The 26901-nt window shown below is 45.6% G+C and overlaps 1 protein-coding gene across 3 annotated transcripts in view; it reads left to right on the forward strand.

Annotated features, from left to right (window-relative positions):
• Positions 1-26901, forward strand: part of LMF1 (lipase maturation factor 1) — a 288641-nt gene that overhangs the window by 72453 nt on the left and 189287 nt on the right. For all 3 annotated transcript variants that reach the window (XM_059716871.1, XM_059716873.1, XM_059716872.1), the window contains exon 4: positions 9330-9478. In XM_059716871.1, the coding sequence (XP_059572854.1) occupies positions 9330-9478 (149 nt within the window). The remainder of the gene's footprint in view (positions 1-9329; positions 9479-26901) is intronic.

Here is a 26901-nt window from a genome sequence, read left to right on the forward strand (position 1 = left end):
CTTGTCTTTTCTTTTTTCCTTCTCTCTTAGGTTCAAGGGATGCCTCTCTCCCTGGTTGTTCCACGGTAGAAAATAAAAGCAGTACTCTTTGTGGCTAAAGTGTTCTTGTTGCTCTTTCATGTTTTCGGAAGTGTTGAAGAGCTGAGAACTTTCTCCTTTACATCGAGGGGAGAGGAAGAGTTACGGCTCGGGTGGGCCTGGCACTTATGAACACAGACCGAATTCAGGCCATGTTGAAAGAATACCCTGTCTCTCTTGTGTGGGAGGGATGAGAAGCGCAGTACACTAGATGCATAGAGATGCAAGGTTAACCATCCCTCAAATGGGTCCAGAGTTTAATCCGCGTGTGTGGCCATCCGCTGTACTTGGGGGACATCAGCATCAGGATACACATGCAAGGGGCACCGCTCAACTTCAGAGGAAAGGAACCGCCAAGCTCAGTGCGGCACACTTTTGTTTTGCAAAAAATGCATGCGAGTTAAATGCTGTGATAGTCATGACCAGGGATCCTGGTTTTCTCTGATTAAAAAAAGAAAACAAAAATCCCTAAATTTTGGATTTAAAAAAGTAACCCCAAATCCACATTTTTCTATGATCAAAATGAAATACTACTATATATATAGGTAGAGACATAGAGATAGATGGATGGATAGATAAATATTATCTATCTATCTGTCTATAGACATGTCTATAGATATAGGTATATCTATATATCTCTATATCTGTAGACATGTCTATAGATAGAGATATATCTATCTCTGTATGTATCTATAGACATGTCTAGAGATATAGATATATCTATCTCTATATATATCTATAGACGTGTCTGTAGATATAGGTATATAGATATATCTCTATATATGTCTGTAGATATAGGTATATCTCTATCTATATCTGTCTATATATATATATTAGTGGTGTTTCATTTTAATCACATAAAAATGTGGATTTGGGGTTCATTTTTTTAATCTGAAAATTGGAGATTTTTTTTTTTTAAATCAGAGAAAAACCAGGATCCCTGGTCATTATGCTGCATCTAGGTTTCTGACGTAGGAGACTCACCCTGCGTGAGCACTAAATAAGACTTTCAATTCATATTAGAACGATGCTTCCCCAAAAGCTAGAGGGATGCTCAGGAGGTTTGGGGCAATTCCTGGGGCATTTTGTAGCATGCTTCCTCCCACTCCCTACCCCCACCCTTTTTGAGATCATCTCTGGGAGCAGAGATCTGCCATTTCCCCTTGGCATCAACAGGAATCCTTTCTGCAGGGACCCCGGGAGGTCATTTGAACTGATGCCGTGACTTGAAAGCCTTAGTACTCTTGTCCGACTCCGTATTTGGACAATGCTGGTTGGAAAGTTTAATGAAGTTCCGAGTGAACCGTTATCCTTGTACTGGGTGCAGAGGCAGAGAGAAATGGTGATATTTTAGGAGCAGTGGGATGCTGGGGGAAATGAAGGGTTAAAACATGGCAAGGTGTTGTAAGCAAAATTCTTGTGGACACCGAGGTGAAGCTAGTCACCGAACTCTGACTGCTTTTCAGGTATTTCCTTTCTTTCCACCTGCTATTCGCTCCTGCCCGTCCCACCTACATTGGCTTGCTTGCTCACTACAGTCGTGGAACAGCACAGGGCCCCGTGCACCTTGGTTTAACCTGTTTAAATGAATGCAATAGCTAACAAATATATCAAAGTACACCTTTGCCCAGGACCGATGTGGTCTTTTGCTTTCATCGGAGAGTGTTTTGCCCCCTGAACGATAAGATGCTGAATGACAATAATCAAGTATTAAAGGGGTGTCTTAACAAGTTTTTTAAACGACAAAAAAGAATGGAAACATTTGGGGGGGTCTTAAATTCGGGGGTGTCTTAAATTCTTTCTGAACCACGAAAAGTAACAGAAACATTTGGGGGTGTCTTAACACTGTTGTGGGGTCTTAACAATTTTTGTTAAACAAAAATTATAATGGGAAATATAAATAATGGAAACATTTGGGGGCATCTTAATTTTGGGGGTGTCTTAATTTTTTTCAACAACAACAAATAACAGAAACACTTGGGGTGTCTTAAATTGGGGGAGGGGTCTTCATTTTTTGGAAACCATAAAAAGTAACAGAAACATTTGGGGATGTCTTAACAAATTTGGAGGCACCTTAATTTTTTTTTCAACAACAAAAATAACGGAAATATTTGGGGGGTGTCAACAATTTTGGGGGTGCCGTAACAATTTTTTTTTTCAATAACAAAAATAAAGGAAACATTTGGGGGTGTCTTAACACAATTCGGGGTGTCGACAATTTTTTTTTTTTTTAAACAGCAAAAAAATAACAAACGTTTCCGGTGGTGTTACGTCTTTTTTTCCAAGGGCTCCTTAGTACGGCGTCTGGAGGTTGGCCCATGTATAAAAGACAGACAATACACACAAAAGGCAGTAGATGATCTGGGCATCGTACAGGAGTGTCCCGTACTGTCCAGCTCATCACGCGCTTGCACTCTTCGCAGCAAGGGCAGCGGCTAGACGGAGAAAGGGAAGCGGAGATATAGGAAGCAACCCGGGAGGGGCACTGGAAGAGGCCGAGGGAGAGCACGGATGGACCCGTGCCAGCCTTAGAGCCCCCAGCCTCCCTGCTAGGCAGTCGCTTAACCATGCCAGAAATAATTGCCCTCGTTTCAGTGCATCTACCTGGGCCGGTAAGCAATACGTGTTTGCAGCCGGGGGCCCTGATTCAGAACGCGTCGTACTCATGATTAGCGCGATACGTTTTATTTTTGACAGGTGTCATAACTATGTAACTCAAATGCTATCAGAGTAAATTTTCAGGGGAGACGAGGGAGAGTGGCTCGGCATCAGTTAATTTAATCTCATTAGAAGTCAATCCGATGTTGTATATCTTTTACTTTGGCTGCCGGTGACTGTAACGTATAGCGCAGCTGTTTTCCAACGAAGACGGCCTGCCCCATCGCTTCTGTACGCGCCGGCTGAAAAGGAGAAGGCTAAAGAGGACGAGCGTGCGGTATAGGAGCCCATGTACAAAACACACATATGCACCTGTTCATAAATGTATCCCCGAAAGCTTGCAAAGAAGACGTTTTCCAACTATTTGAGTTGGTCTAGTAAAAGATACCAGATTTACCCAAAGGACCTTGATTGCCTGTGTTCATAAATTGTGTACGTGTGTGTGTGTTCAAGACCTCACAGAAGTTTATGGGTGTCTCCTCTCAGCTATAGAGAAGGAAAGAGGGAGAATAGAAACAAACTCTTTCTTAATCCTATTCATATGGGGGGGGGGGGGGGGGGATCCAAAATATTTCCTAAACTAGTGGATGAAAAAGGAAAATTCCCCCTTAATTTTAACCAGGATGATGATTTCTGCTTTTCAGAAGCTGAAATGAAAATGCTGAATAACTTGAAAACATTCATTTAGGTTCTAAAATTTCTACACAAGGTAAAAATTGCCAACAAGTTTCGTACGAGTTTTTGTTGCTGGTGCGTGGGAGGGAAATAATGTCTCTCTGGTTTTTCTGGCAGAAGCCAAGAGATTACACAAGGATCGGGAAGTCTTCTGTTGTGCTGGGCTCTGTCTGAGCCCAACTTATGTTGCACACATGAGCTACAGTCCCTGCCCTGGACAACGTAATTTCTTCGGATGCTTTCCAGCGTTACAATACGGACAAATTGTTTAAAACATAATCATTTATGAAATGTCTCTATTTAAAAAAAAAAAAAAAAAAAAGCAAAACCATTCGGGGTAGATTTTTGTATTCAGTCCCAGCCCCATCTTCTGCACATGTGTACAAGCACCCACCCACCTCCTGGCTTGGGGAAAGAAGGTAAAGGATGCTTTCTGCACTGCCTCTTGAAGTCGTGGAAATCTTGCTTTGCTGCAGATCAGAGCGGGATTTTTTTTCTCCACAACTCCATCCTTTTCTCCCACCCTCGTTCCTCCCCCCGGGTCTTTTCCACACCACTAGACCTGTCTTTCTCTGTGTGAAATTAATTAAGTACAAGGAGAAACTGAAGATCCCGACTCCAAAAAATGCCTGGGTAATTTTCAGAAGTCCTTCGAGGCTCACGAGTACCGATACCTGCTGTTTTTCTCGTCAGACATTTATTGGTAAATAACCAATACAACGCTGAAAACTGGAAGCCTCGATGATATAATACCATGTCATCTATATGCCATTAGAAATAATTCCCTCTATAGGGAGTCTTAATGATACCGTTTCGGATCTTTCTGGAGACCATTCGTGCCAAACTGACTTTTTATTCAGCGAGCATCAGTAATGTTTTCTACAGTGGATCTGACGTTCCTGCCAAAATATATAGTCTTTCATGAAAAAGTCTGTTAGCATTGCACATGTCCTGGCATTAAGCGGTTTTTATTTCAAGTCACAAATGTTTTTTAGTTCTGCAGCTCTGCTAGAGCGAGCTAAATTTCCTAGCAGAGGGTTATTACATAGGGATGAACAGTTGTACATAATTTTTGTGGGGGGCGGAGGGGGAGCATTGGTATCAGAAAGCAGAAAAAGCAAAAGCAGGAAGGAGCAAAAACCCTTGATGCTTTATTCCCCCTCCCCAGTTTCCCTCCCGCCCCCAAATAGGTCATTGTGAAAGTGCAAAACTATTTATTTTGCTGCATTAAATGAGGAGCATGTAGCCACCGTTTTGAACGCGTGTAAGGCAAGTGCAGTCACTGCAATCTGTGGCGTTGGCAGCTCGTTTTATTCCGTTTTTTTTAAGTTTGGATCCGTCCCCTGCCGTGCCGAGGAGATAACAATGCTGCTCATTGTGCGAGCTCTGCAGCTGCTGAAATTTGACTAGATCCAACCGCAGAAAACAGGAGCAGGTGGGTCACCGCTGCGACCCTTTCGTTCCCAGCAGTATCACTGTGCGCTGGGGCCCGGCGGGACCCGCGGGCCGAGGTGACACCGGAGTTTTAGCCCTAACGTGGAAAACAAAACGCCAAGGAGATGTTGGCTCGTGGTTTGGGTTTCGTCGGTAAGAGACCCCAAATGTTTCTGACTGTTGCAGGATTCATGGCATTTCTTGTCACTTGTTGAAACCGAATAGGCTTAGGCAAGTCTGGATGTCTTTCCAAAGCCATCAGGCCTGCAGAGTATTAATTTACATGATGAATTAGCGTTATTAATGGCTGACAGCTTTATTTTCTCCCCCCCTCCCCCCCCAGTATGCTATTTAGTGGGGGCTTTCTCATTTTTACTGCAATGCCACGGGCAGCACGTAAATATTCATTTAAAAAATGTTTTAATTGGGTTTGGCGTTTAATCTGCAAACTTGATGTTTCCCTATGGAAACAACTGGGTCATTTTCTTCGATTACTTGTGTAACAGCAGGGCTTTCATCGCACTCATCCATTTTCAATTCTCAAAGGGGCAGAAAGGATTCAAATACCTGACCCTCCTTGTAACTCAGTGAGAGATGAGTATTTAAATACCGTAAACACCTTGGCACATCTGCACGGGAGCTACGGCCCCGGCTTTAGCCTCAAGTACTCACAATCGTAACAAGACAGGAAGCGAAGGAGATGATAAAGAACATTTTGCTTTAGGTATTCAGTACTTCCCATGGGTTCCCAGCTTGGAGTTTGTCAATCAAGTGTTTTCCTGTAAGCACCAAGTACATGTGTGGACTTTCTTGGTCATGGAAGGGATGCTTGCAGACGATGCTTAATCTCCGAATATAGCAACATCCATCTCTAGACAAAAGAAGTTGGTGGTTGTTTAGCAACAGCCTCAGATCTTTGTAAGATGGCAAATGAACCGGGCCTTGTCTGATGGAGGCTTTTCCAAGGTAGGTGGAGGAGAACAACTGCTCATAACGTCAGCAGTTGGGAGAAATGGAAGCCATTTGTGAGGCTGCTGTTGATGGATCTCATAATCTTGCTCTCTGCTATCAGTTTACAGTAAGTGAGTTTGAGAAGGAGCAGGACTCCCTCCTTTTACATGCCTCTGTATTTCTAATTTGGGTCTGGAGATTTGAAAGAGCGTGTTCATTGTTTGGAAAGTCTGCAGGGCTTAGCTCATGATGTTCAAAAGTGAAGAATGACGTGCACAATGCTCAGCTAATGCTGCCATCCCGTGGAGGGGGCACCACAAAGGTGGGGGGCAGGTTTCAGTAGGGGGGTCTACCTAAGCCCTACAGTTCAAATGTTCGTACTTGATTCGCCTCCCCCCTCCTTGCTCCCTGCAAAGTTTGAGTTGTTTGGATTTGGAGTTTTAAGCCTGACGACATTTCTTAGTTTTAAAGTGAAGCTTGGATAAAGAAAGTGATGTGGATGCAGAAGGGAAATGAAAGAGGAGCCAAGTACAGACAGACTAACCTGCAAAGGTTGAATCAATTCAGCCTCGCAGTTTTTGACTAAGCGGTGGAAATTGGACCGCTCAGCAAGTGAACAGACATTCACTTTTGATTCCTGAAATGCAGCCGAGTGCCTGCAGTGGCCCAGGCCAGAAGCCAGGGGGCGCTAGAGCACGCCTCCCTGCTGGGTTGGAGCAGACTGCTTGGGCCAAGGATACCCTGTGAATGGGCGTTTGCAGGGGAAGTGCAAAGCATCCTGGGATGCTGGGGGACTGTGAGTTGACTTGAATCTGGAGGGGATCTGGGACAGAAGTTCCATAAACTGATTTAACCTAAATCAGTTCAGTCTGATACTGATCCATCCAGGTTTATCTTAAATCGGTTTCAGCCATTTTGAAAGCAGTTTGTTTGCACTGAACTTCTGTTGGGTTACAGATTTGAACCGGTTTCTGATCACTTATACCAGTTTATGTGTAATGTCTGTCCCTAGCCAGGGAGGCACGCAGGGGACAGGCAGAAATCCAGACAGACCGTGGACAAGGGGAATGAACCTCCCAAGACAGGCAAGGATTGAACAGTGATCTAGTTCCAGGGAAGACCAAGCAATGGCAATTTCTCCTATTTGGCAGGTGGCCCAGGGCAAAGGAGGTGCAAAATTGGATGGGAGTATGTGAGAGTAGAGTCAAGGATGAAGGGAGGGGAGTGGGAAAGCTTCCACCAGGAGTGTGAAGGGCACAGGAGGCCTTATTTAAACCAGGATAAGAGGGTGCAAGGAACAGTCAAGACATGGATGGGTAGCAGAACAAGGACCGGGATCATACGCATGTGCTATATAGTGCTTAATTGCCTGCAGAAGCAGCCTGGCACAGTGGGGGGGTTGAATGGACATGGGAGCAAACTGGAACTGTTCAAGTGTTGCTGAACGGCGGACACGACACCTGTGGGGTCCTTCGGTGATGGAGAAGGAAGACCTGCGCTCACATGACCAACAGCTGGTACTGAGTGTGTCAAGACGGGGGCTGCTAATAAGTTAGGCTATATATGGGGGTATGTGTATACCCGCTCCCCCCTTCATCCTTGCCTCTGATTTCACATACTCCCATCCAATTTTGCACCTCATTTGCCCTGGGCCACCTGCCAAATAGGAGAGAAATGTGGGTCTTAATGACTTTGTTTCTCAGCTGTAACTCAGCCCTGCTCTGAAGTGACTCTGCTTCCTATCCGACTATGGGCAACCCCATAGGGCACCATTGCTCCGTCCGTCCTAGCGGGTGCAGGTCCGCTGGAGCCGAATGTGTTTTCGCTGCAACCTGGACAGCTTCTGAAATGGAGCTGACCACAGCTTTGTCCTTGGCTGCCCTTGCAGTTAACTCGTGGTCCCTGCCAGCTCAGCTGTGCCCGCTGCCAGGGGCCGTTGTCCGCGGCGGGTAATTTAAGAGTTTTCTAACAGCTGGGGAGCATTGTTTACTCTGTTGCTCATCAATAAGAAGGTCCTTCTCTCCAGTTGCATGGCTGAACCGTCTCCCTTTCCTGGCATGCTTCAGACCAGATTATACTGCTGGAATCGCACCCAGATGGCGGTGCCAGGATTCAAACTCGAGGCATTGGAACAAGAAGCCCAGGTGCAGCGGGCATTGATGTGCTTCTGGAGGCGAGCTACGTACCAAGAAGATCGGAGCGTCCTTTGTGTTTGGCTGTCTGTTTGTTTTAATATAGCATGATCTATGCAATGCATAAGAGACACGCACCATTGAATCGCTGGCTTGATTCAGTGCAACTTCCCATTGCATTTTAATAAGCAAATTAACCTTCCCTTCTATCCTCCCGGATAAAATGCAGCGTTACTATGAGAAGGAAAACACACATCCATATCTAAAGCCCATTTAGCAATGTAAAGGCTTTTGCCCTCTTACCCACAGATCCAGCATGTATAGTATATGTCTGCGAGGGAACGTGGTGATTAACATATGAAAACGCTGATAACAGTAGGATTTTTGTGCAGGCAGAGGCGAACGAGATATACTACCATTTTGGTGCCAGTTAGACCCATAACTGCTATTTGTTGCTGGGTTTAGTAACAATTAACCTTTCACATTCTGCATTAGCCATTGCTTTTCTGGTGCAGCTGCTTTTATAACAATATACTTTGCTTCTCTCAACAGAAGCACTAATTTTGGCAGTAGAGTGTCTGTCCCCGAAACCACAGGATATAAAGAAATCGAATAGGGATTCTTAATAGATTATTCTTAGCACAACACTTTTTTTTTTTTTAAAGCCATTAAGTTTAAATTTAAAGGATGCTTTGCTTGTTAGACATAAAAATGAGGTTTCCGCTGTTTTTTGTTAACGTTTCTTCTAAACATATTTAACATGTGTGATCTCTTCTGCGCTCTCTTGCCAAATCATACATGCTGGCCGTGCTTGGTCATTGGTACCTCACCAGAGCTGGACATAACGAACTGACTTAAAATCACGCATGCCTTATTTACCTGCTTGAATGAAGATGAAGGAAAAAAGTTGGGTTAATGATTATGGACCCCAACATCTGCTGTCACTGGTTTCAATCCAGAAACATCCCTTTTCCCTGCTTTTTTCCAAAGCATTATCATGTCCGGGTAACTCAGTGGTATTTGGTGCTGTATCTGCTTTCTTGAGATGTTTATCACTGGTGTGCTGGGCCATTTTCCTCGTAACCATGCTCTAACACTCTCACGTGGTACAGATGTTATCCAGGTGTTTTTCTGCCTTGGCTATTTTGTATGTGGCCTTACAGTAGTCAGGGCCAGACACAACTATGGGCAAACCAGGCGGCCGCCCAGGGCCCAGGCAGAAAGGAGGCCCAAAAATGGTGTTGGTTGTTATGTTGTCAATCGGAGCTAGGTTTCATTAAGTCCTAGCATCGTTATGTTCTGCTTCTTATACATATATAATTCTTTGGAGGATAATATGCAGGCATGCTACAGCAAACCATTTCTTTCTTCTTTTTTTTTTGGTGTGTGGTCACTCTTCAGGATGGGAATCTCAGCTCCTGGAAACAGGGTTTTTGGGAATATTCCTGTGCCCTCTCTGGACTCTGTCTCGACTGCCCGAACACACCCCGCCTTCCAAAATCGTCATCTGGGGATTTCGATGGCTTATTTTCAGAATCATGCTTGGAGCGGTAAGTGGAATTTTAAGCAGTCGTGTCACAAAAGAAGCTTATGGCTTTACATTGTATTAGAGAGGTTAATTCCAGATGCTTAATCCCAGTAGAAAACCCATTTGTTTCCAATAGCCACTATAATCATTTTTATTTTTTACGTTCCCTAGCTTAGATTTGTCGCTGGATCTGACAAAGAAGGAAGGAAGAAATACCTGGTGTTTTGTTTCACCGAGTCTTTCAGTTCCTTGCTATTGATTTGTACCTTGAATCAAATGAACAAATAAAGGACTGAGTGGGTGAATATCTTGCCCGCATCGCAAATTAAATTGGAGGAAAAAAAGCTTAGACTTGAAAGGTTTAGGCCTTAAAGATACAATCAAGCGAACGATGAGGTTCTTGGGAATTGTGGTTTAGTAGCCTGGAGGGTGGGAGTCCAGACGGTAAGTCCCAAATTATTGACCTACCTCAGTAGTTACTTTTGCTCCCCCGTGCTAGCAATCAGTTCATCGCTGTCGGAGGTCCAAAGGGAAATCCAAAGAAACTTGGAAGAAAAAGGGAAGATGATAATAATAATAATAATATAATAGTAGTAATAATAGTAATAGTGATGATATGCTGCTTTCGCTATTATTATCAGTGTTATGACTGCTGTTGCTTTTGTTAGTAGCGTTATTATTATTATTATTATTAATTACTAATAATAGCAATAACTACAGCACTAAGAACAAGAATAATAGACTGAGCCCAAGAGGGAATTCAGGATCCACGTATTTGTTCAGATTCTGAAAGAATCTTACCCGTCCTCCCCAAAACTCAAGTGTGACCGAGTCTGTAATTAAAATTTGGCCAGTAGAAAGTCATTAAGCTCTTTATCCTCTGATTTAAGTAAATGTGAGGTCAGCTGTGTTTGCTCTTAGGCCTGATGCTTTGTAGGAAGCATAGCCATTTTAGTAGCGGTGGGTTGTGTGACTGGCACGCTGCATTGGCTTCTGCTTGGGGCACTTACGTTGGATGTTTGCATAGCTAAATGAGATTTTCTACCTCGGGGCTTTTCAACCTTTTTAGACTTGAGGCACCTCTTAGTAGACTTGAGACACCCCTTAAAAAATGCCTCCTCTTAGTTTTCACTTGTTTTTTGACTCCAGAAAAATCCTGAAGCAATTCCTCTATTGCAGAGAACTTGGAAAGGCCACAACAGGGCAGACTATTTTTTTTAACACTATAGATTGCTATGTGAAATGTTTTTTGGATATATCTCGTGAATCATGTTTGTTCACTTGAGTGATCACATGGCCTGGATCTGTGTCGCATTTGAAAGGATGTCAGGGTGCCCCAGGATGCTGTGGCACCCGGGTTGAGAATCGCTATCCTACCCTATGACATTGCAGCAGACTTGGTTGAAAAGAAGTTGCGTGTTTTATGCGTGTGTGTGTGCACGCTACCGTTGATCGATCAGCCTTCGCTGTGTACTCACACCATATTTCTTTCTTTCCCTAGTGTGTTGTTGTGCAATGCTACTGAATTTCATGTATTTTTTTGCACACGAGGGAAGACGGGTTCTGGCAATCTGTTGACTTGAATCCAAATGCATACTGAGAACGGGCGACGCAGCCGAGCGTAAGGATTCAGGGGTTTGAGTCATGCTTGTCATTTCCCCGAAGTGCTGTAAAACCTCTGGTTGAAACTTTACCGTAGAAACGTAAATGCCATTGAGCGTGCAGGATAGGATACTTCTGCTTTGTGACATCAATCTGTGTATAGTCGCATAGAGTGGGACCAAATTAAAAGATAGATCAAAATCGACATTGGCGCGGCAGGCAACCTCTGTGCAGCTTTCAAGTCTACCTTATCTCACAACTAAGGCGGCTTGAAGTGTGTATGTAATCTCCACTGTTCTTTAAAGGATGGAAACTTGGGCTTTTGAGAGAGCTGGCTTTTGTAGATGGAAAGCTTTTGAAGTCTTATTTGGCACTGCCCGAGATCAGAGGGCGAGACAGCTCGTGGAAGGAGCTCTGTGCTGGCTCGAACAAAGATTGTCAGTACGTCCGCGACAAAGAAGACATTCTGGCCGGGGTGGGGATAGGTAGATGGATGAAAAAGTGATTGCAGCCTTGCAAGATCCACCCTGGGGAGCCTTCCTGTTGGTGATAGATGCGGGGGGAAAGTGTTGTTAGAAAAATGACTAGCGAAGAAGGCTGATAGATAAGGGCTGATTTCTCCTTCTTCCTCTCCCTGTACTTAAAATGCCCAGGCTAGTTGCAGGCTCAAAGCTCGATCTCTGTGGAGCTGCACCTCACCTCCCTGAAGCTCCTATAGGCTAGATTTGGTGTCCCCAGCGCCGGTGCCCGTCGGCTGGCTGTGCCAGACCACTGTGCCTCTGCTTAAATCATAAGCAGCGCAGACAGAAGTTACAAAAGACTCTGTTTCGATACGTCTTCATCTGACTCCTCATGCAACGAGGGGTCAGATTTTCACCTGATCTGCTATTTTTCACATCCGTGCATTTCTGTTTGGGCACGGCTCTCGACCACTTTCTGCGGCCAGATGGGGTGAAAATCGTCACTTCTGTCTGCACCCAAGCAGAGCAGCTCATTGGCAGGTAGGCTAATTAGTGTTGCTCAGCAGCACTAATTGACCAGGTGTTGCACCACGGTAGCTGCTTCTGGTGCAGGAGGGAGCCAGCCTGGATCGTCGTAGCCTGCGGATGGGGCTTGGTATCTTGCAGACCTGGCTGGAGTCGCAGGTAAGAGAGGGTTGCGGGGTAATTTATAACACTTGCAGCATAACAGGTTCTGTACAAAGGCTTCAGTTTGGCTTGACTCGATCCCAGTGACTTCCAACCACCGGAGACGGTGACCCTTGCTTCAGCAGAGCTTTTCCCCGTCCTTTTTGGGACACAAACTTGAAGCAAGTTGCAAAATGAAACAGTAGTATAGTGACATCTGTTCCACTCCAAAACTAACTCCAACCCATACAAATCATGGTGGGTTTTCAAGTGGCGGGAAGAGCAAAGAGGCATGATATTGGACTGAAGGTTTCTTAAATGGGTGGTAATCCGCTTTGTTCTCAGCAGACAGACCACGGCTTGCATTTTTGTTTTGCTTTCCATAAGCTTTTAATAAAAAATCTTCTGAGCCTGAAGTCGGTTTTGTGGCATCCTGCTGAGAAAATTCCTATGTAAAGAAGCCCTCGGCACCAGCCAGTTTGCAGGTCAGTCACTTGGTGCAAGTTGCTCTGCATTTGGGAGGAAAAACAAATCATTTCTTAAATTTCTAGCAGTTTACCTACGGGCATTGGGACTTGGTTTCCAACTAAAACTGAAGCAATCCCAAACGGTGATTTTTCTGTCGCCAGCATCCAGGACTGCCAGGAATGCAGAAATGGCCATCAAATCCATTAAAGATGTGAAGGGAAGTTGGACTCCTGTGTCTGTGTAATGAGACGCTAGACATCTGAGGTAGCCAGAAAGCAAGCCTAATGGACACGCATACGTCGACGTGAGCTTGCCAATTCAGACCTTTGAATCCAGCTTGGGATTTTTCTTTCCAAGAAACAAATATGCCTCTCCCTTTTGCTGGGCATGCTGTTCACTTGCTAGCTCTGTCGAAGAAGCGGTGTGAAAACCATCACCTCCTCTCTAAAGCTGTCATTGCAGCCAGCAGCTCTCTTCCACAAAACACAGCAGCTTTCCTGTTTTGCACGAGGCTGGATGACTCCATCCTGGACGAGCAAGAAGCAGAACAATTTTTCAACCCTCCAAACAAGCCTGAAGGCATCTTCATGGATGTTCTTAAAACAAACGCACTCAAATTATCCTCTGTTAATTATTTTGTCCCTAATGCACTTAGGGGCTCTGGTGGACCCACCACACTTGGTGGTTCTGTAAGTCTGGAAAGCACCAAAATACCCTGGGCTAGTTTTGCTTAGAGCCATTGTTTTTAGTCCTTTCTCCTTGACAGGCCATGTATCATGGTGACCTTCCTTTCGGCCAAAGAGGGTTGGACTTGGTCCCCTTTGAAGAGCACCATTACTGGGCTAAGCATGTTACTCAAGAGATATCTAACATCCCTCTTCTTAGTATGAGCCCTCTGAAATATTTCCATTGACTTCCTGCCCCAAATGTGTGGTCGTGATCTTACTCCTACATGACAGAGTACCATGTCAGCCCTTCAGAGCCTGTTATATCATTGCAGCGGCTCTCTACAGCTGTATCGCCAGTATTGCTGGGATGGGACTGAAAGCCGTGTCCTAAAAATGCAGTTCTTTAAAGCCAGTTTGTCACCAGCTGTTTCCCTTGTTTTAAGGGTCTTTGAACCTAGGCTTAATTTAAAACAAATAAAGCCATACTTTCCCCACTAGGCCAGAAGCTGCCGTAGTGATGGGCTGTTTCGGGTCATATCAGGCACATCACATACCCTTACAAAGAGAGAGAAAGACAGAGAACAAGGAACTGGGTAGCCTGTTCTCAGTGATGACAGGACAAGGAGCAATGGGCTCAAGTTGCAGCAAGGGAAGTTGAGGTTGGATATTAGGAAGAAATTTCTTACTAGGGGGGTAGTAAAGCACTGGAACAGGTTACCTGGAGCAGTTGTGGGTGTCCATCCTTGGAGGTTTTGAAGACCCTGGTAGACTGGGATGCTGTAGTTGGGGCTGGTCCTGCTTGGAGCAGGGGTTGGACTAGATGTGACCTCCTGAGTTCCCTTCAACCTGAATTTTCTATGATTTTGCCTTTGGCTGCAAAGGAACCATCGGTTCTGTGCGTCTTAGGTAGATGAAGATTACCATGAGGCTGGTCAACGTATTTCTGTCGTAACTTTTTTTGCAAAAGGGTCTTTTTTTTTTTTTTTGGACATGTTTTATGTATGTTTCTTTGGGATGCTGAAAACCAGCATTTTCCCAGCACTTGCATCTAAAAAGTGAATATTTCCAAGGGCCTGGTTGCCTTGCTGATGACTTTAGAACCACTTGATTTAAAAAGTAAAATGTTAGTGTAGATTATCACTATTGGGACTCCCAGTCTTCACTCAGCCCAAACTCCCCGTAAAGTCGCTCGGACTTAAGTTAGAGCGAGGCCTAGTGAACCCAGTCTGTGCTTACACACGCCTTCCATAATTAGTAAAATCTGGGGAGAAAGGTTTGAACCACCTGCTGCAAAAGATGGCTGTGGCCATATAAAACCGCATGATGGCCCTTTTGCTGCTTCATTACTAATATTTTATTGCATGTTGGCTGCATGCAGTACTTCCAAAGCTGACTGGAAGACTTTGGTGCCCACGCTGGGATTTTCAAAGGAGCCCGTGGCAGTTTGATGACCAAGTTCCCTTGACGTGGAAGCTGTATTTAGGACCTGCCGTTAACTTCTTTGTGAATGCGCGGCTCACCCCCCCAGCTGCCTTTGAGGAGCCTAGATTCAAAGGGACTCGTCGGTGTGTCTCAGGTGGGGGATTCGGAGAAGTTCAAAGCCGCTCTCAGGATTAAATATGGTCTCTAGAACTGGAGTATGGTTTTTACAGTAGTTTCAGGTATTTTAAGCAACCACATGGGAAATAGGGTTGAAGGCTCCCAACCCATGCAAGTTTTATGACAATTTAAATTTCCTGTGCTTTTCTTTTATAATCGCAGAATGATAACTATTTCAGTGGCCGGGCAGCATGGTTTACCCATTAGCCTTTCGTGAGCAGGCAAGGTCTCCACTATTAATGTTTCCTACGTGCAGGAACGTGGTGCTGGCAGAGCCTTCATGAGACTCTTTGGGCTCCATGGAGCTTCCCATGACATCAAACATCCTCATCTCATGGCATGCTGGGTATCTTCCACCAGGTCAGTCCATTGCGTTGCAGGATTAGTCCCAGACATAGTGACTCTTTTAATTGGTATGGTGCAGCTGGTCTGTTTTCATTGCTTTTTGGCTGTGTTTTCTTGCTACAGGGAATCTCATGGTGACTCTATTTACGTGCATGTATATATATGTGTATGTAGATGTGTGTGTATATATATATGTATATAATATATGTGTACACATATATATAAATAGATACATATATCTGTATGTATCTATGTGTACACACAAACATGTATAAATAGATTTAAATGTAAGGCCATAAAAGGATTGATAGCAGAGAGACTTACCCTGGGAGAAGTATCCCAGTAGAAATTCACTCCATGAAAACCTCCGAATAGCGGCTTGTGAGCAGTCCCCAGCTCCTTTCCTCCTCTCCACTAGTTTTTTTGGCTTTCACAGGGGAGATGTTTCTGCTCAGACCCGGAATAGGCCCTGTTACATACACTTATATATTCCGGGTGCCAAGAATATAAGCAAACGTTCAGTCTGCGAGAGACTCGCTGCGCCTGGGGCTTCCCGTGCTTTCGAACCCCTCCAAGGCCAATCTTGGTACAAGTCTTAAAACTTTTGAGAGCTGCAGTCCCCGAAGAAGTGTGCGTGTTTGCCTGCCACTGCCATTATATGCGTAGTGTGAACCATGCACCTGGCACTGTGCAGTACGTGCGTGTGAAGATGGTGCATAATGTAATTGCACGTCAGTCTAAGGGACAGATGCTTTTTTTTCTCAATGGTGCTTAGAAAATGCACCTTCTCAACTTGCATAGTTCTTTACAGGGTCCTTACTGCATCTCCCTGTTGTCTCTGGTATTGATGCTTTCAAATTCACGATGCCGTCACATAACGTGGTTTTGCATTTTTGGTTTTGCAAATTCATTATTACCACGTTTGTTTCCTGATTTTTCCCTTTTGAAAAGGGGAACCTGGTTCTGTTTGTGCTTTTGCTCTTCCCTGAACGGCGTAATACGTTCAGCGTTCGGAGACACGTTTGCTGTAGCGCTTAATGGAAAACGCCATGCATTTTAAAAGGCCTTTTTTATTGTTGAGTTATCTCCGTGCTGTTTCTCATTGTCATCTGGAGAGTAATAACTCTCCAGTTATTTTTAGAGAGAGCTCTCAGCAAAATAGATGTTGCCCCTAGAGTCATTTTCTCTGTCTTGGTTGTTGATATAAGTAGCAGGCATCTTCGAGGGAAAGATGGAAAGGTCATTAAAAGAGGGAACTAATCCAAGCAAGTGGAAATCAGTGATTGATGATGCCTTTAGCGTTTCGGTGCCCAAACACATGTACGTTTCCTTCTTGGCTGGGATAATGAGGCTGACAGGCCCTGTAATGGAAGTTTAACGCGTGAAACCGAAGTTTCCTCTTAGACCACATGTGCACCTGTTTGAATGCAATCTTTGATTTCTGCACTAATCCAGGCAGGAGCTGAAACATATGCACAAACGTGGAATGAAAGGAGCTTTCCCAGGGGTGGGATTGGAGGAGATTACTTGTTACAAAAAATAAAAGTTAGAATTTCCTCTCTGGTTATGCAGATCTTCCTCTTACCGACTGATATAACATGTCATCTTCCAAACAAACAGCGTTCCCCCCGGCAGGCTGGGTATTTCTCATCTCGCGATGGATTTCGGATACGTCATATGAAGCGTAGGGGGCTTTTTTTTAAACAACCATGTATAGTCGCATCTGTTCCACGAAGCCGGGGTGGGGGATCCCGGCTGAGAGGTGTTTCCTTGTCTACTGTGGGCAAGGGCCTGTGGTTGGATGGCGTGAGAAGTATAATAGTCGGGTTCAGACCCTGAATATTCATGCGTACAGGACAGTTAATGGACTGGGATGAGTGCATGAGAAGGAGCTTGCTTTGCAGGTGGGATGGTCGGTCGTCACCTTGCAGCCGATAGCTCTATAGAGCCCTGAAGAGGAGGGAAAAGCTGAGGCAGCAACCCCCCTTTCTATTCCTGCAAGGATTTAGCTAAGCTCGACTCTTTACCCATTCTCCAGGCCTCCTCCCTTCCCCACCCCATGCCCCAAAACTGGCTTTAAGGGAGACCCGGGTGCAACGGACGGTGCCCGCTGGAGCTGAGCTCCTGGGGCCAGGTGGATGCACAGAGGTGGTGGGTCCTTGGCTTCCAACAAGCCTGTTTTCTCTTCCAGTCCATCCTGTTCACTTGCTTTTCCCATGCCACATTTCAGAGCCGACTCCAGTAACCACGTGACTCATGTAAGCATGCATGCGACTCTCCCGTAATGCGACTCATGTAAGCACGCGACTCTCACGCATGTGAGCACTTAAGCCCCAGACCAAAGCAAATGTCGATGAACCTAGATCCGTGGCAGCTTTTTTGTATCAGTAATTGCAAAGAGCAGCTAGGCCAGTTTGGTGCAACTAATCCTGATGGAAGTTAGACCTTTGTAACTGTAGCGCTGAATATCCCGGTTCCTTAGGGTCAGAGCATATGAACCATGTGCTGTGGTGCTTCCTCTAATGACTTCATCCCCCATCTTTAATAGCGTCCTGCAGGCAAAATGCTGATGCTACAACAAGGCTGACTAATGGGAAAGAGGACCTGGAGGAGACAGTTTTCTGCTTTTTAGAAAAGTTGAGCCATGTGTGGCTCTAAATACATGGAGCTTGGTGTGGCAATGGTGCATATTTTTACTTAACACTGGAGTACCCTATTAGGACCAATACCAACCTCTGGTTTCTTTACTATTCACTCCATCCAGGAAGAGCAGACGCACCGACTGCAGATGCTTCCTCAGCCTGACGTAGGGTATTTATACCTGAAAGCTTGCAAAGACGAATTTTTCCAACTATTTGAGTTGGTCTAATAAAAGGCTTACCCAAAGAACACACTAAGCTCGTTTCAGCCTCCTAACAGCCGGCACGTTGACAGCTTCAGAGCTTTTCCTGCATACGTCTATGGAGCACTCATCTGCTCTCCTGTTTCAGCAATGGAAAGGACATGAACATGAAGCCCCATGGAGTATCCGAGGTTAAGATGAGCAGCCCTGGCCTCACCATAGCATGGTTTTATAGATTCATAGATGTTAGGGGCTGGAAGGGACCGTACAGATCGTGCATTTATCCTAAAACCCCAGTTTTCAGCCCTTTCTTCTGGTGGTTGCTCAGAAGCTTTCAAAGAGACGAGTTGTATTTGCAAAGCCTTCGAATGAAGAGTCTCAGAAGGGCACCCGTGGCGCAGATCTCCTTTGAGGTAGCCTGGTTTGGTTGGGAAGGGGCTGTTTGGTGGTTTTACAGAAGACATAGTGCAAAAAATTCAAAGTAAAAATTAAAAAAAAATCACTCCCTACACAGTTGTGCAAGTGGGTAAGTAATGCACTCTCGGTTTGCTTGCTGGGGTTTGATTGGCAGCAGCTGCTAGGCTGATCTCAAATATTGCCGGCTTTTTAAAAGCATAATTACTTGATTCACTCTACATGTTTGATGTTCCTAACAACCCATTAGCACGGGGTGTAAAGATGGATGCTTCTTAGGAGTCTGCAGCGGCAACAGAATATCAGTCCCTTTGTGTGAGCGAGCAGCTTATTAGGAAACAAGTAATAAAAACAGACATTTATACAATTGATTTGCTGAGCGAGCGCTCCGTGACTTGAAGTTTGCATCGGTTTAACGAAGGCTGCCTGTCGCTTTGGCTTCTAAAGCTTGGGAGGATGCAAAATGGCACGGTGGCTTCCACGTGCACGTTGAACAGGTGGTTTGCAGGGATCCGCGTGACCTCCATTGAGTTCAGATCTCTGAAAGGGAACCAGAGATGTCGGTGGCTGGCCGAAAAAAGTAGCTTTTAGTATTAGCGGTGCACTCTCTTCCTCTTCAGCCACCGATGTGATCTGTCATTTAAGAAGAACAGCAGACATAATGAAGGAAGTTTTTTTTTTGTTAGTCCTGTGTCTTGTAAGACTGAGTACATTCTTGCCCCTCCCCGTGTTGTGTTAGGTTTCGAGGTCTCCTAATTACGCCTGTGACTTTTTTTTATAACTATTTATCAGCTGTGAGAGCTGGTTTCCTGCTGGAGAAGAAAAGAGCACAAAAGGAGCCACTGTTAAGCTGGGACCATACAGCATATCTCCTGATAACCGGTGCTAAAAGCAGTGTGGAAATTTTGGGATCCATTATGGCGTGTGTTCATCCTATAAAAATGAGAAGCGGGCTCTTAATGCCTTTAGATTTCCTAAGCTACGTGTGAATGACCCTCGGATCCGCTAGGCTCGCACTGGGATCCTTTGCTTGAAAACCAAGGCAAATTTTCTTACTTTTGCATGTCCACGTTGCTGTTGGATGTTAGCAAATACGTGGCCTCTGCAACCCTCCAGGTGAGCTGCCAGCCGCGGCAGGCAGCAGATTCGTTGATATGTTTCTTAGCAGAAGCTGCTTTGGAGCAAGGGTTCTCTCCAAACGGCCTTTTATGCTCAAAAAGCTGAAGGAAAGGCACCCACCGTGTCAGTTTGCAAGAGTAGCAAGCTGTCTCTATTTCAGAAGAAAGCAGGTTTCAGATGTGGTATATCCTTTAGAAAGACCTTTCAGCCTTTGGGATGTTCTGGAATTTATTTCTAATGCAAACATTTGAATCATAGAAAATTTCGGGTTGCACGGGACCTCAGGAGGTCACATCTAGTTCAACTCCCTGCTCAAGGCAGGACCAGCCCCAACTGCATCATCCCAGCCAGGGCTTTGTCAAGTAGGGTCTTAAAAACCTCCAAGGGTGGAGACTTCACCACCTCCTGCATTGTAGTGATGCAATGAATTCCCTGCTCCCGTGTGTTGGGTTCCCAGCATGGACTCGCGCTCTATCAAATGCTTTTTTTTTTTGCAAAGAGACTTCTTCGCCAACCTCTGTGCAGCAGAGGGGATGATAGGGCACCTGAAAGTGAGCCGGGTCGCTGCTTTCATGCCAGCTTCTGTTGCTTGCATTTTGTCCCGTTAGAACAGAAGTGGGCAAAACGGCAGATCTGGCCCGCGGCAGGACTCTATTTCCCAGCAGGCCCTGCCTGCATTGCTTTGGCAGCTCTCCACGGAGACCCCAGTTGCAAAGGGGCCGTGATAGCATGGGCCCAGGGTCTCCATGAAGACTGGTCCAAGTGGTGCGCTGGCAGGGGCCGGGATCTTGCAACGGTGATGGTGCAGGCTGGAGCCAGAGCAGAGCCGCGATCTGCTGCCTGCACGCCCCTGGGACAGGGGATCACGACTCTGCCCCATCACCGCTGCAAGATCCCGGTCCTGGAGCAGCTCCCTGCACAGCCACGCGCCACTTGGCCAGTCTCCATAGAGCCACTAGCCCATCATGGGCAGGGCAGCATGGGCAGGGGCTGCTGGGAAATGTAATCTGCCACGGACCCAATTCGGGCCCATCCTCACTTCAGAGCATATTGTTGGCTTCCGGGGGTCATGCTGCCCTATATCACTTATGGGAGTCGGACAAACTCTAATGCATAACATAAGCCTTCACACTTAGGTTTATGCTAACGTAGGATAACGGCCCGTGCATATCCTATTAATAGCTACATTTCCATGGTTCAAAGTTTTATACCTTGGCTATCTTCTTCCTTACTGGGATCAGTTCACAATACCTCCTTAGCCGGGGGGGCATTTAAAAACCTGGCTTTGCTGAGGTGCTTTGAGGATGTAGGACAAGGTAAGTGGTTTTAACGTGGTTAATTTTTTAAGAGTTTCTCGAACAGGAGGAGTCTCAATAAATGGTGCTACTATAGATACAGTTTGCCCCGCTAGGGGACGGGTGCAGGAACCACGGGGATAATCTACAAATAGGGAAACGTGGAGTGAACATGGAGTTAAGGTAAGACCATGCCTTGAGAAGGATCCTAACCATATGGAATAAGTTAGCAGGGAAGGTGAGTGCAGCAAAGGGTGGAAGCAAGTCAGAGACATTTTGATTAGTTTCTGGAGGAAAGGATTGAAGGGAAGAGTGATAAAACAGGGGAATGGGATTGAAAGCGCATTATGGCTTTCATGCAGAGCAAGGAAATTCAGGTTTAAAGCCGCCAATCACTTGCTTGTGCTCACAGGTGTCCCGGTTCAGGGAGCTCTGCAGTACCTGCATGCAAATTAATTGATGCCAAGTGCCTTACTGAGCACGGCTCACCTTCAGGTACTCCAGCGTTATTAAATGGAAATGGAAATTGGACAGGGAGACCATTTGAGAGTTTGGGAGGTATCGGCGTTTCCTCCAGAAAGTGCAATTCACCTTCCTCTCTGAAGTCTCTGGGTCTCGGCATAGGCAGGTGAACTGGAGTCTGGTCAACGATTGCACGTTGGCAGGAGCCTTTAAGTGTCCTTCTGAATTGTTGAGCTAGTGAATGCAGAAGGGGCTGAGCTGCAAGGAAAGGATGAGCCAAAGGCTTAAAGATCCCCGACCGAAATGAGAACGAAGGTTTCAGGGGGGCACCATCTACTTAAGAGCCACCTTCCTACCTGCAGCTGTTTTGCTTGCTGCTGTTACACCGTGCACCTGTCACTAGGGAAGAAATCAGGGTTAGGGGTTGTATTACTAGCAGCATTATTCTTTGCTGATTTGGCAGTCCAGTGTGCAGAGCCACTTTTATTCTTTTATTTATACACAAGGCACTGGCATAAGGAGGCATCCTCCTTGGGTGCTTGGATGTCATCTTAAGGTGATTTGAGTGCCTCATTTTGCTCTCGGGCCGTGGCCTAAAACTCTCCAGGCTGAGATGAAGAAGTAACCTCACCTGCATGGGGGGCAAGGCTAAGGGGTGACTCCAAGAAGGCTCTCCAGGAAGCCTGTTTAGTCTTCCCCAAGTTTTGGTCCAGTCCAATGCACATTATCTCCAAGGACCAAGGTTACGACCATTTTTCTATGGAGGATGGAGCAATTTCTGCCGTCAGCCCTCATGAATCACCCAGACGCCTTCAGAGCCCTTCTTTTCTTCAGGTGCCGCATTTCGTGATTACAACGCTTGTCTGGGATACGGAGGACGGACACAATCTGTTCAACCCTCATTTCCTTGTCTTTAATTCGGGACGGATGTGCTTTCCTTCTCCATTTACCGTTCAGATCCTTTGGGGCAGGGCCTGTCTCTTTTATACGTGCACTGGACTGCAGTGGTGGGCACTACTGCTCTATTACTACTAAGAAATGTATTTTCATAGCAACCCCCTCCTGTTTTAGAGGACTGGAGCCCATGCACACAGTTTAACCTAATAGGGAGGATTGCTGTGCGGCTTCCCAGGAGCTGACGTCTCCACATCTGCTGTGCTGCTGGCAGGCGCGGACTCTGGTACGGCAAGAAATCCAGTTCCTGCAGAGCTGGGTCTTGGCCTCCACTTGCCTGGACGTGCCTGGTGCTGTTCTCCGTGCACTCCACAACCCTGCGGCTCATGCTGGCCTCTTTCTCTGGAAAAATTTCCCACTGCTCTGAATATGGGCACGGGGCCATCGGTGGTAGCAATGACGTGAGTGCTAGCATGCACCAGGCTCCAGGGGCATTAACGGCTGTGTAGTCTCACTTGGATGCAGTCTACGTGGTAGGTAGCAATGGCGAGGGACCTTTCCAGCAGCTCTTTCTTCTGCGTGCTCTGCTTTTTTTCCGTCGAGTACCTCGTGCCAACGGCAGCCCCGCTGCCTTCAGATCCCTCCTCCAAGACGCTGTCTCCACCCCAGCCTTCAACCTATTAATAAAGGGACTGGATAGAAAAGTCCACCCTGCTATTCCTGCGGCCACCCACGTAACCTAATTTTCATGTGCCAGCGTAAACCAATTGCACACACAAGTTACGCGAGGCTGGCTTTGAAAACCGGCTCTTTCCTTATCAGTAGCTCGTTTTAGAACAGCGATTGGCCTATTACGCAGAAAAGTCCACTTGAATGGAGTCACCCTTTGCCAAGCATAATCCATATTATTCAAGCACACGATCTTGATAGTAGACAAAGCTCCTATTTTTTCTTTCCGCATTTCACATGTGGCATGTATGGGCTGAAAACCCCAGAGCTTTAACTTTGCTACTTGGAGCTGTGCAAGTATAACTCCTACAAAGGGAAATCACCACGATGGATTACAGAACAGTAGAGTCCCTTAGAAATTTTTGGCAGACAAGGGCTTACAAAATAATGAAAGGTTCTCTGGTGTTTGAAGTAGACAAGAAAGGCGTGTTTTTCTATTGTAATGGTCTTTTAAAAGAGAGATCATTTAAGTCAGTTATCTCAAAGAATGAGAGATTGCAAAAAGGCCTGGAGAATTATTAGAAACTAATTCTTCCATTGAGCTGTCACCATTTCTTCTACTAAAAATATGTTGCTTTCCCTTTTTATAGCCAGACTGTTTTTTTTTTCTTTTTTCTTTTAATTGAAGGGATTCAGTCTTTCCAGACTCTTCTTCAATCCTGCGTTTTCTTTACCTTCTTCAAACAGATTAAATGTCTGCTTTAACTGAATGGCAGCAAATTGTTTTAAAAGTCCCCTGATCGTGTTAAACCAGCGATTCTTACAGCACCCGGGGGTGCTTTGAGATCCTTTCAAGGGTGCCGTGGGATTGCTACACGATGTTAGGGGTGCAAGATTAAACCTAAAGATTTCAAATAGGAATCTATGTCGTGTTAAAAACATTTTGACTTGTGGACTTTCTGAGTTCTTTGCAACAAAAGAAATCCTTTTATTTTTCGGTGTCGAAAAATGAGGGAGAATTAAGAGCTGGCATTTGCCAAGGTTTCAGACTCCCGGCTCTCCTCGGTCAGCGGTGAGACCCACCACGCCAAGCGTTTCCGATGGTTGTTGCTTCGTTTTCTGCTTTTCGCTTGCATCCTGTGGGACGTGTCCTACCGTGGGTGGCACTTCTTTAAAGGTGACTGGCAAGGACGGGGATGGGCTCCGCGAATAAGCGAGCGGAGCTATCTGGCAAAAATAATGAAGACTTTGAAGCCGGCAGTATCTGGGTGCCCCTAGTGAAATCGTATTAGATGTAATGTGATAAACGCTGGAATGCAGCAGATCCTTGTAAATACCGACATTAAAAAAGAAGAAAAAAATCAAACGGATGTAGTTGTCATCTCATTGACAAGCATGCCCTGATCCTGGCCATTATGGCTCTGAAATGGAGAATAATTATTCTAATTTGTTTTATTACATTAGCGTGGGTAGGAGGGAAGAAAGGGAGCTTTCTTTTATGGCTTTATCATTATTCATACAAGAACTCAAAAGGGACAGACTTCTGACTCTAGCACTAGGGCTTCATGGGAATTTTTGGAAAATGATGTCTACAATGTTCTGACCTTTGACCTTCCAGCTGCAGCCCTCCTCCTCTCGGTAGGGATCCCACACTTGACTCCGTAGCAACCTTCTTTGTCCCTCTGATCTCTCTCCATTTGTCTAGTAATAGCCCTTGGCAGGAAGACTTGTTGTTCCTTCAGTGGCTTAAAAAGGCATGGAGCCGTTAATGCCAAGTACTTTTCAAAATCCTTTTCACCCACTCCTTACAGCCAGTCTTCAAAGTCAATCAAATGCTGATGCAGTCATGGTAGTTTTTCAAAAGATCTTTCTGGTAGCAAGGAGGACGCCCCCGACCCCCCCCCCCCCCCCAGCAACAAATAAAACAGAGCAGAAAGCAACTTATCTTTCCCAAACGCGCTGTTCAGCCCCTCTGCCTTCCCGATAGGCAGTGGCAACGCTTTTCTTCCGTATTTCGTGGCAGCTCTGTTTTCGACTTTTGCATTTGATCGTGTTGTATTCGACTTTTGCATTTGTTACATGTCGAAACGAATGTAAAATAAAGGGCAGATTTTGCAACTTGGAAGTGAGGAGGGACTGAGCCATCTGGGCAGACATGCATTTGCTCGTCTTGCTGGTGTCTCGCCATCTTGCCCTATCGCGGCAATGTGGAGGGATTGCTTTTATTTCGTCTCCATTGCAATGACCAGGCCAAAAAATTGAGTCTCGAGCTCCTATTTGCTCATTGCATCACGGTGTCGGTACATCTTGGAGTTTGGGCCAAGTGAGGCTTTAAAACCTCTCTGTGCCATTACTGTCCTGCTTTCTGACAGCTTTGACATCCTTAAACTCTGACACAGCTTCATAAGCAGCCGGTCTTGGGAGCACCGAATGCAAGCAGAAACGAGAGCGTCTGGAGCGGTACCATTTGACTGGCGTCGTAGCCCGTAAATCGTTGGGCTTCGGAGAAAGCTGCTAAAACTCTGTCCTGCAGCCTGCCGAGGTTGGCAAATGGGCAATCCCATGCATTGGCATTGGCTTGAGACTGGACATAGCTAATTCTGGGCTCTTGAACTCCTTGATGGTCCCATTCTAGCATTGATTGGAGCAACCCCATTTGGCTATGAACACTGTATTCAAAACTGATTATTTAATAGATGTCCTAGACATTAGGGCTGGGAAGGGATCATCGGGTCCAGTCCCCTGCCCAACGGGCAGGAAGTCAGCTGGGGTCAAATGATCCCAGGATCTGCATATGCTGGCATGGAAGTAGTAGACTAGTTACAGCCAGCAGCTGTTCATGTCCCGTGGTGGTCTTTGCAAAATGGCAAAAGGATGCTTGATGCTTATAAGCCAGAGCTTTTCCGAACAGGGTAATAGCTGACAGTTTTACAAAGCCTAATATCTGTACAGTGCTGTCAGGTTTTTTTCTCCTTTTTAAAAAAAATAAAATCATTAAAGGTTTTTTAAATACCCGTTTGCAATGCAAGCGGTGCTCTTCGTGTTGTGTGTTGGAACTGGAAAATAGGCTGGCGGGAACCAGAGGTGATACCAATTTTGCACTCAGAATCCAAATCTGAACGAGCAGCAAAAGGGAAACAGAGCCGAGCCAACGAAACGTGTATTTGTGCATTGGAAACAAGCCCTTTTGTCTTGGGAGCTACGCAGATTATAATCCATCTGGTCCGATCCCAGTGCCCTGGCATCCATCCAGGACGTGAAGTCAGTAGGAGAGCTATTCAGGTACCGAAGTGCCGCAGCAGAATCAGAACCAGTGCTAGGCCCGTAGACGTATGAAAAGGTTTCCAACCCCTTTATGTGGCATTGAGGTAGAGGAGAGGCTCGTGGAGAACTTGTTCAGGTTTCCCCTGCTCAGCTCTGCTGACTTGCTCATGGGAGCTAAATCATTTGGTTGTTAGAGAGCATATTAGGAAAATAATTCAATGGAATTTAGAGCAAGAGTTTATTAGCAGAGGAAGTGTTAAAAGTATGCTACATGGTATCATGTAAAGCACCCTTCATCTGATGAGTGTTGTTAAAAAAAAAAAAAAAAAGCGTTGAATACTGAATCAGAATGAAACATTTCTGGGTTTTCTGTCTTCGAAATGCAAGGGCATCACTGGAACAGATAGCAAGAAAGGTTTGGAAACTGCATCTGAAAACACAGCTGGGTCAAATAAGCAAATAGCAAGCAAATTATCCCATGCAGACTGTAAGAGCTAGGCATGAATCAATCAGCACAAATGCATAATGAGCACAGGGCGAGGAATTCTGCGCTGCACGCTGGGCTTCGTTAGCTATTAACCTGGCAGGAAGAACCCAGCATATACTCACGTACCTGTGCATGGGCCCACGCGTGTGGAAAAACATAGCGTGTCAGGTCCCGTTTCCAGCCCCAGTCC

Source organism: Alligator mississippiensis, chromosome 13, assembly GCF_030867095.1.
Source record: "Alligator mississippiensis isolate rAllMis1 chromosome 13, rAllMis1, whole genome shotgun sequence".
NCBI classification, from domain to species: Eukaryota; Metazoa; Chordata; order Crocodylia; family Alligatoridae; genus Alligator; species Alligator mississippiensis.